The sequence below is a fragment of the Dreissena polymorpha genome, chromosome 1, assembly GCF_020536995.1.
Source record: "Dreissena polymorpha isolate Duluth1 chromosome 1, UMN_Dpol_1.0, whole genome shotgun sequence".
NCBI classification, from domain to species: Eukaryota; Metazoa; Mollusca; class Bivalvia; order Myida; family Dreissenidae; genus Dreissena; species Dreissena polymorpha.
In genome coordinates, this window is record NC_068355.1 from 2940264 (window position 1) to 2957076 (window position 16813).

The following is a 16813-nucleotide window of genomic DNA, read 5'->3' on the forward strand; positions in this document are numbered from 1 at the left end:
CACATGCACTTATCAGGTTACGCAATGCGGGCGCATTCGATAATTATAACAGCCAATGGACAAGTGTATATACATTCAGATTCAATGCAAGGTGTACACAATATTTTCTTAAAACTGGCCAAAAAAAGGCCGCAGGCATCATGCTAAAACCTTAACATTGGCCATAACTTTTTAAATATTGAAGATAGTACCTTGATATTTGGCATGCATGTGTATCACATGGAGCTGCACATTTTGAGTGGTAAAATTGCAAGGTGAACATCATCCTTCAAGGTCTAGGGTCGAAAAAACAAAGTCAAGGGAAGTAATAAGCTTTAAATGAACATAGTTATCTGACCTGCCCACGTATATATTTTTGTTAAATAAATCATAGCGGCGCAGTAGGCGGCATTGTGTTTCTGACAAACACATTGTGGTAAAAGGTCATGGTCAAGGTCATCCTTTACAGTCTACGGTAAAAAATACAAATTTAAGGGAAGTAATAAGCTTTAAAAAGGGAGAAACTTATTCAATATCGAACAAAGCCACTTTATATATTTGGCATGCATGTGTATCTCATGGAGCTGCACATTTCGAGTGGTCAATCACAGTCACGGTAGTGGCTTTTAATTATTTGCTACTTAAAATAGAGATTTGTTAGAGACAATTATTTTCAAGGGAAGTAATTTATATAATTATAAATCTCATATTAAATATTTCCTTACCAAGAATTGAAGTTCTTTTCACAGTTACTGTACAGATTTATTATTTTGATTATTTATAACTCAAATGATTGATTTGTCAAAGTTTTTTTTTAAATGATATAATTATAATTTCTGTGATGTATATTAAATACCTGATGTCCATAGATACATGATCAACTCTGGCTATGATCTTTTTTTAAACCACAGGCCTTGGTTGTCAGTGATGTCTGACATAGTCATAATTGACTGTGAACCCCCCCCCCCCAAAGCGGCGCAATAGGGGGCATTGTGTTTCTGATGAACACATCTCTTGATATAATAATCTAATCATTTCTTACCTGTTCTAATTTGTGAATACTAGTTTTCATTAAATACCAGTGGACTTATGTCCATACATACATGATGAAGTCTCTCTATGATCTCTTTGATAAACCACAGACCTTGGTTGTCAGTGATGTCTGACTTGGTCGGACAAAATCCAAGGGAAGTAATAAAGCTTTAAAGGGAGATGATGTCTATACCTGCCAAATGATAAATAGAAATTTTATTTCAAAGTGGCGCAGTAAGGGGGCATTGTGTTTCTGGCAAACACATCTCTTGTTGGGTCACTAGGTCAAAGGTCACTTTGACCTATAAAAAAAAAAATTGACAAGCTTTCGCAGTCGAGCGTGGCACTTGTTATGCGGCACTCTTGTTCATACCTCTATTTGCATCAAACACTAAATTATCACACTTAACCCTTTCCAACTTGGAAACAAAGTAAAAATGGCTATATACAAACAGCTTAAAACCAGAACAGCCTGCAAGTAACTCGCAGTCTGTTCAGGCTTTATGCTGTTTGCTGCGCATGAGTATCTAAAGTTTGGAGATGAAGCCTTAAAACTTGAATTTAGTAATAAAGGTATCTTATTGTCCCCTACCAGTTTCACCGGAGGGGACTTATGGTTTGTGCTCTGTGCGTCTGTCTGGCTGGCTGTGAGTCTGTCTGCCACACTTTTCTGGATCCTGCGATAACTTAAAAAGTTCTTCATATTTGTTCATGAAACTTAAAACATGGATAGATGGCAATATGGACATTTTGCACGACATTTCATTTTGTTCATACATCAACAATTCTGGTTTCAATGGCAACAAATTTTTTTTAATCTGACAATGGTGGAGCCGGTAGGGGACATATATTGTCTTGTTAAATTTAACTTTCTATGTGACTACAGATGCATCAAAATATCTAAGTGGCAAAGGGTTAAACTTCCAAATGTCCCAGTAATTGTAAATCGCTAATTTATTTTAATTTAGTAATTAGTAATTAATTAATTTAGTAATTAAGTAATCAGCTCAATAAGTGACAACAAATTTTAATTAAATTAAACCCTCGATACAGAAATTTAAGGTTGCATAAAAAACAGAATCCAATTTGACCTACCCAAGTTATATTGGATTCCGCATTATAAAGGAGCCCATTATTTTGGATTTACTGTGTAATGACATTTTAGCATCGTTAACAGGCTATCACAGGACTTATTTTCTTCCCTAAGCTAGGGCCTTATATAGGCCACTTTCCGAAGAGAAAGCCCTTTCCCCCAAAAAAGTTTCTTTAAAATAATGCAATTTTCCCCAAATTTTAATATCACTTGGGGAAATTATTTCCCCTTTCTCAGTTTAGTCAAAACATTTTCACCAAAAATGGAAGGCCTCCCCAAATCAAGAAAACAAAAAATGTATTGTTTGTGATTGGGTATTCTGTTTCTATGACAAATCTTAAAAAAACTGGTATACAAATGTCCAGGAACGGGGTATCATTGTTTTATATACCAAAGCTTGTAAGCTGTTGTATTTTATTTGCAGGAAGGATGATTGTGTCATCATTGGGGAAATACCCACAGGAAACTTCACTGGAAATGGAACCTTTGCAGTATCGCTGAATGATATTGTCATTTCACCTGAGTTCACCTTCTCCTTCTTAGAAAACCCAGAAATAGAAAGCATTGAACCTCTACATGGGTTCCTAAGGTAAGCTGTATTTTTACAACAACTGAACCTAGATATTATCACTTTAAGTATTGTTATTCCTATCAGCACTTTATTATCTTAACACAATCGGTATGTGTTGAGGTCTAGAGGACCAGAAAAGAAATTATAAAACATACCGTAAATATACGAATATAATACGCACTTTTTTGCCTGACGATTTTTTCTTCAAGTAGGGGGTGCGTATAATATATGAGTTTAGAGCAGAACAAAATTTTTCCTGTGCAAATTTTCAACTTAATCGCTGTTATTCGCTTTGCGGCAGCCATTTTGAACTATACATTACATCTAAGGGGTGCAACAGGGCTCGCGCTGTCGTTCGCCATTTGAGTCATTTGCGAAAATATTGAGAATTTGGCTCTATAAAAATCTTATTTGTTAAAATGCGAAAATCTAGTAAAATTTCATTGAAAACATCTGCCATTTATATCAGACTGGTTTTCTATATTTGTCTCTTTGTTTTAATGAAAGTGTTCGCAATTCGAACAGTAAACGAAACCCGGTCTGTACCCGATTATGAGACATCGCTAGACCTTATTGTTATTGAAGTGCGCATGGTAGCTGGCCAATCAACATTGAGCTCGGTGACACATGAAATGACGTTGTCGAATGAAACGTGAGAATGGGAGGAGCTTTCGGATAATATTGGGTCATCCATGCGCAGACACTGTATACTTTGAATACACAGTTAATATCGTCGTCTGCCTACAAAATAGCGACTGGACGCTAAGTCGTATAAAGAGATTAGCAAATGAAAAAAAACAACTGACAATTCCCGTAAATAAATATTTCTTAGCTGACCACTATTTATCTTTCTACCGCATATTTACCATAACTGAAGTAAAGAGTGGTAATTAAATAATTAGTTTTATGATGCTAATAGAGTCTATTAAACCTGTCTTCCGATTGCCGCATTAAATTGAAAGGTGATAATTAATTAATTTATTTTTTACTCCCAAACTAGCCTTAATGACAGCAGCGTATTTCAATTAAATAGATCATGAAAAACACGAGCGGTTTAATTGTATTTTAAGTTATATTAAAGTATCGAGTTTGTAACTCGAAAAAAGAAAAAGTAATTCATCTAGACAACTATAAAAACGGAAGTAACCATTTTGTCTTCTTATTACTTTATTATTATTATAATTATTATCGTCCCGAATATTGTCAAATTGAATTAAATGTGAAAACAAAAAACAGCGTCTCTGCTTCTTTCTTTTGTAATTATGACTGCTTGACCCGGATGTCAGCAAGGGGCCCGTGTGTATCGGTAACAATCAATGGTAATATAAACAATATACAGAGATATTTATTATGCAACTGTCATAACAACAGCACTATAACACATCCTGATCAATATACCGGGGTACCAGATAGTTGACAACACCAAATTGATTTGCTATTTTCACAGCACAAAAATATATTGACACATTTTTTCGGAAATGGCCGATTTCGGACACTGATTTTTTTAGTGCGTATTTTACTCGGATTTTCAATTTTTACCGATGAATTTTGACCAAACTCGGTGGTGCGTATTTTGCACGAGGGCGTATTATATTCATGGATTTACGGTAAATGATTTCATCTATACTCAGCAAGAAAAACTGGAAAATAACCAAATAAAGTTTATATAATTATGCACTAGGCTAATGTTCAACACTCCACATGGAAAGAGTGTGTATTCTTAGAACTGAACTAAATTGAATGTTTTCTTTATTGTTTTATAAATTTCAGCTTGAAAATTACCTTAAATTATTCCAGTTATTCAAACATGAGTACATGCTGAAAATCTGGTTTCAATTAACATAACATTGTTTGTAACATAGCGCAGCTCACTCTGATGGTCATTAATTTTGCAAATGTCCAATTTGTATATTAAGGTACCTTGTGCTAGAATACTACGTTTTGTTCTTTTGCGTCTGCAGCATTATATGATTGTGTCAACTCTTATCATTAAGTAATAAAATGTATGATACAGCTATTTGATTGTGGGTTAAATGTATTAAAACTATAACAAAACTGCGACTCAAATATACAAATTCTTAGAAACAAAAGTTAAAATATAAAAATACTGTAATGCAGAAATTCAAATGTATAAATACAGTGATGCAAAGATTCTGATATAACAATTATATGATGCAAAGATTCAGATATGAAAATACTTTGAAGCAAAAATTCAAATATAAATAGTGTGATTCAGAAATTCAGATGTAAAAATACAGCAATACAAACATTCAGATATAGAAATTCTGTATACATATGTTCAGGTATAAAAATACTGTTATGCAAAAGTTCAGACAGTCTTAGAATTTCATGTTGTGGTTTCTATGATACAGTGGTGGTACCATTCTGACAGTGAAAGGCAACAAATTGCGCAATGCTCAACTTCCAAGAGTATTTATACAAAATTATGAAGCAGAAAGTGTAAGTTATTTTAATTAAGGATTGTGATGGAAAGAACAAAGTTTCTTCCCTGCTTGTAAAAATATGAATTAAATGAACTTAAACCCTAACTCAAATTAAAATGAAGGCATATGTTTAGTGAATGTTGATGAGATACATTTTCCTTATGATAAAATATTTTGACTTTTTCTTTTAGCAATTAACTTTCATAGCACATGTATTTGATTATATGACCTCTCAGACATTTTATTGAACCTATTTTTTACATGCCATTTTCCAGTCAGAATCATGCAGCTTTCCAGATGAGAACTCTTCCCAAATCTTGCATTGTAAAGTGCCTATAGCACCTGCAAAAATCAAATCTGATCTTGAATCCGGACGAAAGAAAAGATCCCCAACATGCCAGGGCTGTCAGGAAGTGACCATAGTTGTAAAACTGGACGGAATTGAGAAAACGTTTACTTTGAACTACTACCACGATCCATCGTTGTCCAAGTTTACCAATGGCATGCAGCTGTTTAATGCAGATGATCAATTTCTCACAGTGCACGTAAGTTACATTTATGTTGCCTAACTGGGAATCTTTCATTTGAAGTTTGTTTTGAGAAAACTGGGCTTAATGCATTTAGGTAAAGTGTCGTTCCAGATTAGACTGTGTGGTCAGCTCAGGCTAATCAGGAAAACACGTTTTGACTCCACTGCATTTGTGTTTAGAAGAGGCTTTATAAAAAACAAAAAAATTATAAAAACAGAAAGTGTAGTCCATGCATGATTTGCTTGTGAGGACTGCACAGGCTAATCTGGGACCACACTTTATGCATTAAGCCCAGTTTTCTCAGAATGAGGCTAATTTGAAAACACCAAACTTTTACAACCATTTAAGAACTGTCTTTAAATTGAAATAAAAAAAAATTAACACCTTTCCATTACCTTGAGATGTATTTACTAGTGTTGATGCAACTACTTGAACAAAATGTTTTTAAATGCTTTTGATTTCTTCCTCCAGTTAGGCACTGTAAAGTATTGAAATTACCATAAACAACAAACTTCAACAACAACAAACTTGTTTTTTATGACCCTGAAGGTGGGCATGTAGTGATTGCATTTCCGTCTGTCTGTCCGTCCGTCACACTTTTGCATTTAGTTTTTGAAAAATGCTCATAACTTCTATGTCCCTTCAGATGTAACCTTCATATTTTGTATGCACGTGAATATGGACAAGGCCTTTCCATACACACAAAAACTTTCACCCCTTTGACCTTGACCTTGAACTTAGGGTCCGCGTTAAGGTTTCGAAATCTGTGTTTATGTTTCAAAAAAAGCGTTTTTCGGGGGCATATGTCTTCCTATGGAGACAGCTCTTGTTTTTAAATATTGTAATTACAAGAACAGAATGCTTTTCAGAACATAAATTTTAAAACATAAAACAGGTAAAAGAAAGGACCAGCAATTGATTTTAAACAATTATATCAAATGTGTTTTATAGGGTGACAATTTAAAACTTCTTGATAAGTCCGATGTGACCATAACCATTGGTATAGAGCAATGTCGGGTTCTGGTAGTAGAGCCTCGCACCATGAAATGTGTCGCACCTCGGACCCAACCTAAACCAGGCATCCAGGGGGCAGAATATCCAGAAGTAAATGTAAGTCTCTTTTAAACATGCCAGCTAGCTTTGTTCGTTTAGCACTGGACTTAAATTCAGAGGATCAAGGGTTCAAATCAGATCTTGCCACATTTGATTGGTCTCAAAAATTTTCCGTTGCCCAATGATTTGTTTGCTAAAAATTGTACAGGCTGCGTTTCATATGCAAAAAGAAAAATTTCCACAAAAAGATGCAGAACTTTTCCAATAAACGTAATACTTGATGTATTGAGTTCATTATACAGGGAAATAATTCTGTAACTTTTTATAACATAAATGTTCAATGCATGTTAACATCCACTTATAAACAGTTGGAATACAATTATTTATAATCATATTGATAATGTTTCTTTTTTCCCAATTGAATGTCTTCTCCGGCTATTTTTTCCCAATCCAAAAGGCAATGGCTGTAAAATATGAAGCCAGAAAAGATAACTGTAGCCCTTTTCATTACCCCAGAAGTATGGCAGTTGTCAGTTACTTTCACTGGTATGTGCACTGAGTACTGGTAAGATAGCTAACTTAGGAAATGTTGGAGTAGGTTAGCTGAGCTATTGTATGACTAAAATAGATATACAAACTGTGAACAATCCAAAAGAACAAGCCAACAAATAATTTTAATTGGTGCAAATTCATATATGTGTCAGATTGGATCAAATATGCTGAGCTATTATAAACAATGGACTTTTAAACTTAAGAATATTTTTTTTAGTTTGGGTATATTCCTACTGCCAATGTTGCTTATCTGGATGGAATAAATAACAAATTAGACTCAGCAAGGATTGTTTTAACCATCAGATATATTTCACTTTGGATTAGACTTAATAATTTTACAGAAATATTAGCTATCTGGTTTAATACCATTGTAAAACCTTTAAAAATTATTGCACTTTGGACAATTTTTTCTAGTATTTTTTTGTAAACTCACTTATTTAAGTTGCCAGTTTGTCTCATTTAGATCACCATTGGCAACATCAACCAGACGTTGGGTCAGCTGCAATATCAGAAGGATTTAAACACTGTAGTGATTATAGCAGGGGCAGTAGGAGGAGCTGTATTTTTTGTTGCTGTCCTGGGTAAGTACCATAAAATGTTCTCTGGTAAAATAGGGCTTAATGCATGTGCATAAGGTGTTGTCCCATATTGTTCTGTATGGACTGGGACAACACTTTCCGCATATACTGGATTCTCTGTAAGGGATTTCCTTAAAACAAAAAATGCCATAAAAGCAGACTGCACTGGCTAATTTGGTACGACACTGTAGGCATTAAGCCCCATTTTCCCAGAGCATAGGCTCATATGCAATGACACAAATGAAGAAAAATAATTGTTGGCGCATGTATGTTCTAAGTAATGTGTAACTAGTGATATCTAAAAAAATATGAGCACACAAGTGTTTTTATCATCCCTAAAAAAGAAAAGTAGACACTTGCCGATGTCTTGTCATATATCATTTTTTAAACAATTGATAAACAAAAACAATAGACGATGGAATGTTCAAACTTTAACAATATAACATATATATCTATTATGTTATTTTGAATTAATAATATAAGAGTTTCACCGAAAATATTTTGTTTAAACCTATTTATTTTAGCATGATTGCATTGAAAGCTGATTGAAATGCTTTCGAGTGCGTTTCCTGGACAAAACACCAGTACTTGTTGTCTTTTAGGGAGACCTAAAGAACATTGGGGATTGAACCCATGACCTCCCGGTCGCTAGGCGGTCACCATATCCATAACACCAGAGCGACCCGCAAATATTAAACCCTCAAGCTATATATACAATAGCATTCAAGTTTGTCACTCCTGAATTGGCATAACCTTGATGGGGTTGAGAATTTTGGATGTAACATGATACTTAATAAACAGATCTAATCTCATATGCAAGGCTCCCGAACAAAACTGCATACAAATATGAAAAACATTTAGTTCATCATTTGTTAAAGAATGCAGGCAGGTCAGAAGAACATATTGCTCACCATTGCAATTATTTTCCAAGTGACCTAGCTATCATAAAGAAGAGTTTAAATGTACTTAACATTTTTAAATATAAACATCTGAAATACAGCTCACAATTTTTATGTCCCCCACCACTATAGTGGGGGACATATTGTTTTTGCCCTGTCTGTTGGTTTGTCGGTTGGTTGGTTTGTTTGGGCAAACTTGAACATTTGCCATAACTTTTGCAATATTGAAGATAGCAACTTCATATTTGGCATGCATGTGTATCTCATAGAGCTGCACATTTTGTGTGGTGAAAGGTCAAGGTCATCCTTCAAGGTCAAAGGTCAAATATATGGGTCAAAATCGCTCATTTAATGTACACTTGCAATATTGAAGATATCAACTTGATATTTGGCATGCATGTGTATCTCATGGAGCTGCACATTTTGAGTGGTGAAAGGTCAAGGTTATCCTTCAAGATCAAAGGTCAAATATATGGGGACATAGTGTTTCACAAACACATCGCTTGTTCACTGTAGAAAACAATGTGTCGACAAGGTACCTAAGATAAGGAAGAAATAACTCACATAAAACTCTGCATTCAAAATGTTTTTTTCATAATTTTAAAGGCACTGCAAATTTAACAGGGGAGATAAAGAGACTTGTTTAAAAAAATTAATCATTTAATGTCAGTTGCCAGTTACTAACAATAATTTGTGCTTAGTTAAAGTTTACTACTGAAGTGTCAGTTGATGAAATGACTGCCATGATATGACTTATATACTGTAAACAAAAACAGGGAAATTCCACTTCAACAAAATCATTGTAGGGAATTGAAGTAGCTGTTTTCTTTGTCCTACTGTTCAGTGCCAAAATATTAATCCTTGAAGTCCAATAGCATTTCATATTGAGGCAGTTGGGCAGCCACCCGATCAGTTTGTCTGCATAGGATGTTACAACTTCAAACAACTGCTAAATTTTTGAAAATATTAATTTGAAACTTTAAGAATGTCATCAACATGAATTGTAAATGCGCAAGAAACAATTTGCATGCATTGTTATGCACTTAAGTTATGTGGCCTTGAACAAAGCTGTGGTCATTGGGTCCATATTATAATTATGTAATTTAACAATTTTTCATTTTCAGTCATCATCATAAGACACCATCTTGATCATATGTTTCACTTTTTTTCAGCATTCATATTGATCTGTTATAAGTTAAGAAAGACGAAATCTAAGGCAAAAGAGCTCGAGGGTGATTTAAACAAACTGGAGATGGAAATTAAAAGTGTGGCACGTCAAGGTTTGTCATGTCTGAGTTTCATCTATCAATGTTTGATGATTTTGTAATGATATGCTATAAATATTTTCTTGTAAGTATATTGGGAAAATAAGTAATAATTATAAGGGAAAAGGCAGATATTTAGCAAATGTTGAATTAGAAGAACAACCATCTTTTGTAGTTATTATCACTAGTTTTTAAACTCTTACGAGCATTTGTTTAGGATATTTTTTCTTTTATTCATGAGGTCAACCCAATATTTTACTGTGCTATTAGGTGTATACTAGATTTAAGTTTAATAATAGATATTTGTTTGAAATTATTGGTTTGAACACTCTCTAAAGTTGACAGACATTCCATCAACAATACCAGAGAAAACTATTTAGGTTGAACAGTGCTTAATTATTTTGTATGATTATACAGTATATCAAAGGATGTGCACCAATCCATAAACAAAGTTTATTTTGCAGGGGATATCAATTCAATAAATTTGCTTGGTTAATAAAAAGATTTTCTGCTACAAAAATGGTTGGGAAAATGAAAAATGCTTTTATAAAATATGCTTTTTCTAAATTTTCAATGCAATGTGTGTCATATGGGCATGGAAACAATAAGTGAGCAATAAAACTTAGATTCTCAGTAAACCAAGTGTTTATTTACCGTGCAGGGATTTTTTGGCTTGTTTTTATTTATATTAATGTGGGCATAAAGAATTTGTTTGATTTAACACACTTGCACAGAGTTTTTGGACATGCATACGACAATGTCGACGGTGAATCGCAAATTGATCGAGCAGGGCTTCCCCTACCACAACTATCAGCAGTACTCATGCAATGTGCTCTTTGCCTCGGACTATCTCCTGTCCGAGCCAGTTGTAAGTAGTCACAAGGTACGCATGCTTCCTTACCTTCTCTTGCACTTGTGCCATTTGTGCGACGTATTCCAATAGACTGTGAATGCTTGATCTGTAAATGCTGTTGATGAACCAACAAATTTCATGTTTTTTTGTCTATGGTTTGATTAGATGTCTGAATGTGTTCATAAAGGAAAATTTTGTCTTTTAGCTCACTTGAAGTGCACGGTGCTCATGGTTAGCCTTTTTTGATCGCATTTTGTCGGTCGTTTGTCGTGGGATGTGTGTTGTGCATGGTCATTTTTTACCTTGTGAACTCTCTAGAGGCCACATGCATTTCTAATCTTCATAAACTTGGTCTTTGATACCCTTTTATTCCCTAACTTGCACCTGTCCTAAAATGAAGCTGATTCATTGTTTGAGTTTCATGATTCAATCTTGGAGAAACTTAGCCAGAATGTAAATCTTGACAATTTATTGGCCAAGTTCAAATCTGGGTCTCATGTCTCCAAAAACAAGGCCACATGTTTAAATTTTGCAAAAACCTACTTGACTGCTATAGAAGCAACATTGATGACTCAATCTTGATGAAATGTTATTGTCCACAATACATGTAGATAGACCAAGTCATGTGTGTCCAAAAGGTCACTTTATCCAGTTTCAATTATTGGTTTACGTTGAAATCAGGTGAGTGATTCAGGGGTTTCAAGGTCCTCTTGTTTAATTTGGTGTTAAACAAATTATGTTTGCAACTATTGAGGAGTTTTTTACCAAAAGGAGATTTTCTTTGACCAAAAGGGAGCAGAATGTGTTTAAAATATTTTGTTTCTCTTTGGGTCAGTTTTGAAAGATTCTGCTTTTATATATATTGAATAAATGTTTGTGAAAAGAAAAGTCACTGCAACATTGATATTTTAATTGATATTTGTTTATTCTATTATAATTAGCAGACAACCTTTTGTTAATTATTGTTAAGTATTCAAGTTCTTCTTGAGTCAGTGATTCTACATGGTAAATGACCTTCACATTCAGGTGATTTTGACTTTGCAAAACACTCCTAGCATACACATAGCTTAAGTTGCATGTTTAACACATATCTGTATCAAAACTGGCAATCAGATAGGTTAGATACCACCTTAACTAGTAGACTGTAACCTTAATGTGCTTACAATTAACAAATTGATGATCAAATGTATAAAAGCATATAAAGTAAATAATATACTATTGTGCCCAATGATTTTCCGGCATTTTTGATAATTGTAGTACCTCACTGCATGATTCTTTATTAAGATATTAATTGTATCATTAGTACTGCATCTTAGGAAATTGTGATGGTAAGTATTGGTGTTGTCATGTAGGGTTTGTTTTCTTTTTACAACACACTATATAATAAGAAAATAATATTGAAAAAATCATGCAATTAAAGAAACTATTAGATGATACAACTAATGAGGTTTTGATGAAGATTTTGTAATCTGTATGTAGTTTAACCCTTTCCCACTCAGAAGCAAAGTGAAAATGGCAGTGTCTCGCAGTCCATTCAGGTTTTATGCTGTTGTCTACTCATCAGTATCTGAGGGATGGAAATAAAACCTTTTAAACTTGAATATATTAAGAAAGGACTTAAATTTAATCAAATTTTCTTAAGGACTTTAAATGCGTCAAAGTGCATTTCTGAGTGGTAAAGGGAGAAATCATAAGCTCTAACTTACACTTTTTAAGATGTTGAGTACATCTATGTAGATCATCAAATATTTAAAACAAGTGAGAATTATTGCATATGACAGTGAATGGATGAAGTAATACATATATGCCAGAATTAATACACTTTTGTTGTATCATATTTCTGTTATTCTTTATTGCATCCTTCTGTAAAATTCTGGTTGGTAACACTGTTGTTATTTGTGCATTCATGTGCACACGTATGTTTCATCTTTAAATACCGTACAAAACCTTGGACATGTTATTGTTATATTATGTCAGCATTTTCCTCTGTTAATTGTTCTATAATTCCTTGAAAGCTACATGTAGTTGAAATAGAACACCTTTGTATTGCTGTTGTTACTATGTCGGTGTTTTAACTTTAACTGTTCTACTACTACTTGAAAGCCAGTTGGTATCATCGGCATATGTTTGAATAAGTCAAATGGTCCTAGTGATTTTAATGGTGCATTATGATTCTTAAAATGTGCGATTAAAATGTTAAATATTTATGTTTATTGTTTGTTTATACTATCACATTTGTTATTGGTAATGTCATAATCATTTATAAATCATGGTATTAAAATGAAAGTAATTAGTTTGGATAGATAAAATCCTGAAAAAAACTAAACATTTATTATTTTTTTGGTGGAAAAATGTTCTTGATTAGTATAATTGTCAGTTTACATTGCTTGATGCATGTCTGTATTGCTTACCATTTATGTGTCTCTCTTCCAATGCTATTGTCCATCATGTTATTTACTGTAACAAGGAATCATCTTCGCGATGGAATTGAGCTTCATTCTTTGTAACTGATTAATCAATTATTTGCTTTATTTTATCATGATAATGTTTGAGCTTAATGCATTATACAAACAGTCCTTTTACATAATTAATATTAGCATGTAACTAAGGCTTTGATTGAAATATTAAAATGCATCGCAACAACTGTAAATTAACATCAATTCATAATGAGCGATTTTGATACGCCTGTTAAAAAAATCAAATTCAATCTGAATCAGAAATATTTTTATTAATCCTCAACCCTGATAAGCCTTATCATAGCATTATTTGAGTGCGATTGTGTATAGATGACAGACAACATGCGTTCCAAGTTTAAAGAGGGCATGAAGAAGTTGGAGGCCCTACTGGAGAACAAGCTGTTCCTGACCTCCCTGATAGGCACCATGGAGAAACAGAAGAGCTTCTTCCTGAGGGACAAGTGGGTACTTGGTGTCATTAGTATAGACTTGTTCACAGAGTCAAGTATATTAAATAAACATGGTCTTTACTAGATAAATGTATGTATTAGAAAATAAAAGCTTGAGTACAATAACTTGAAATTATAGAAATCGAAAATAGGGCAAATCTTTGAACAGACCTTTGCAACCTATTCAATCTATTTCAACATATTCTGCCCATAATTTGAGCTTTGTCATGCAAAAATGGGTCTTATAGCATATCTAGCAAGGGTAGCTCCAGACCAGCCTGTGTATGTATGTAGTAAGGAGCTATGCTGTCCAAAATATAGTAATGCAAGGTAACATTGTCTCATAAGCATCCTGGAAAGCTTTTGAGTCTCCTTGTATTTACAACCAATTCTTGGTGCATTTTAGAAAGATTATCTGAACTTCCTGTGAGGGAACCAACCCACACTGGAGATTGTAGACAGATTTGTCATAGCGAAAACTATTAGATTCTTTTGTGAATGGATATTGTAAAGGTTTGATTTCAATTCCATGAGTAATAAGACATGATCATAAATGTAGGTATGATTGAGATTAAATCAATATTAACTTGGTTTGTTATGATTTTGTTTCTCTGTTGTTTTAAGGTCGAACATGGCTGGCAATCTCTGTGCCATCATGATGGGTCGCATGGACTATCTGCATGAGTGAGTATTTGGACCCAGTTGAGCCACCCTCTGGGAAAACAGGGCTTAATGCAGGTGCTTATCAGGGACATTTCTTCCCCCATAAACTGAATTTGTTCAGAAGGGACCTTGAACAAGTATTACCATAACATTAGCCTGTTTGGACTGCACCGACTAATCTGGGACAAAACTTAAGGCACATGCAATAAGCTCTGTTTCCTTAGTGGTTTGCTCAGTTTATTTCCAGAATAATGAGGCCTACACAGTTTGCTGTCATTTAAATGATACCAAAATGAACAAATATGCTAAAAATTATTTATCTAGAACAAAATAATGTTTTACTGACATTTGTATGCAGTACATTTGAAGTAAAACTTATTTCTGATTTTATTTTCCAGAGTGCTTGAGGTGATTCTTGCAAATCTGGTGCAGGAAACAAGCGGCAGAAGAGGAATGAAAACACTTTTCAGAAGGTGAGTTTTCACCTTGTTTGAGTATGCTTATTAATTAAGTCTGAGATCCATTTTTGTTCTGAATGGTTAAGAATTCAATTCACTTTGAAATGTTCATTGATACCCAAAAGATTATTGTGATAATAATTGTAAAGTTGATTATAAGGACGATGATGATGATTGTGGTGGTGGTGGTGGTGAAAAAAAAAGATGATCATTATCATGATTATCATGATGATGATGACAACAATCATGATGATAAAAAAGGAGAAGATGATGATGATAATGATCATGGTGATGGTTGGGGTGATGCTGCCGCTGATGAGAATGATGATTATTGTGAGGCTAAGAATATTAAGGATGATGATTATCATCATGATCATCGTCACATTATTTTGTCATTTCAGATGTGAGAGTATCACAGAGAAAATCCTGAGTAACTGGCTGTTGCTGTGCATGTATCCACATCTGAAGGTATGTTCTCACTCACTGGAATCTGTATAAGAATTATGGCACACTCTGGAAAATAGGGGATATATGCATGTGCGTAAAGTGTTGTCTCAGATGAGCCTGTGCAATACGCTTAAGCTAATGGGTTTTCTGGTTTATTGAATTTATTGTTGACAGAATATCTTTAATATGTGAAAAAAAACATTAAACGAGGAAAGGCTTGTCTCAAATTAGCCGTGCAGACTGCGCAGGCTCATATGGGATAACATTATCAACACTTGCATTTAAGCATGTTTTCTCAGATCAAGGCTTTATTAATTTTTGACAAGTCTTTGGATACCTGTTGTTTTTAAAAATTGTCCATCTTAAAAGCCATGATCTAAACTTACATTTGCATAATGTGTGTTGATGGTTAGTTTGTGCAAAACTATGAAGGCATCAAGATCATGTATGTACAGTCATATATTGTATTATATTGATGTAAATCAGAAAATATAATGGCATCAACAAATACAAATAAAACATTTTTATTTATAAAAAATCCATCATATTTGGTAAGCATGTGTATATGGACAAGGCCTTTCCAAATTCACAACAATTTTGACCCCTTTGACTTTGACCTTGAACAAAGGGTCCGCGTTTAGGTTTCGAAATCTGCGATTAGCTTTCGAAAAAAAGTTTTTCGGTGGCATGTCTTCTGATGGAGACAGCTCTTGTTTAGAAGAGACTTCATTTGAACAAAAAATTGCATTACAGCAGAAAGTGTTGTCCATTATTTTCTGTGAAGACTAACACAGGCTAATTTGAGGCGACACATAATGCACAGGCTAATCAGGGACAACACTTTCCATTTTTATGATAAAAGTCTTTTCTTAGCAAAAATCCAGTTTAGGTGGAAAGTGTCGTCCCTGATTAGCCTGTGTGGACTGCACAGGCTAATCTGGGAGGACACTTTACACACATACATTGAACCCTTTTTTCACAGAGTGCGGCTCACATGTATATTCCATGCGGCTTTCTTTTCCTATAGAACCACACTGGATCGCCCCTGTACCTGCTGTACATGGCAACCAGAAAGACTATTGAGTCCGGACCCATCGACGCTCTGACCAATGACTCTAAGTTCACCCTGACGGAGGACAAACTTCTGAAGAAATACGAGGGCTCCTGTGACACACCTGACAGCAGGGATGTAAAGTTTGAGGCTAAAACACTGGTGAGAAAACACGCCTATTAATCTTTCCAAGAAATACATGTTTTGTTGTTTTTGCCGCATTGAGTTATTTGAAACCTCTTTATTGAAGATTCATTGAATTTAAATCCTAAGGCTTATTTAGATATGTTTATGATTAATTCTTCAAGAAACTTTGTTTGAATGTTTAACTTGACTAAATCAAGGCCTAGTTTCAATCTGGGTCACATGCACCCAAAACAACTATGTCACCATTCCAAATCTTGTTACCATTCTAGAGGTTACATTTATTACTCAATATT

General features: G+C 34.1%; 1 protein-coding gene across 1 annotated transcript in view; it reads left to right on the forward strand.

Annotated features, from left to right (window-relative positions):
- Positions 1-16813, forward strand: part of LOC127868698 (plexin-A2-like) — a 73673-nt gene that overhangs the window by 38749 nt on the left and 18111 nt on the right. The window contains exons 15-26 of the mRNA XM_052410693.1: positions 2529-2693; positions 5048-5135; positions 5395-5664; positions 6601-6759; positions 7718-7835; positions 9904-10011; positions 10731-10879; positions 13636-13766; positions 14379-14438; positions 14816-14890; positions 15277-15343; positions 16350-16535. Of these exons, the coding sequence (XP_052266653.1) occupies positions 2529-2693; positions 5048-5135; positions 5395-5664; positions 6601-6759; positions 7718-7835; positions 9904-10011; positions 10731-10879; positions 13636-13766; positions 14379-14438; positions 14816-14890; positions 15277-15343; positions 16350-16535 (1576 nt within the window). The remainder of the gene's footprint in view (positions 1-2528; positions 2694-5047; positions 5136-5394; positions 5665-6600; positions 6760-7717; positions 7836-9903; positions 10012-10730; positions 10880-13635; positions 13767-14378; positions 14439-14815; positions 14891-15276; positions 15344-16349; positions 16536-16813) is intronic.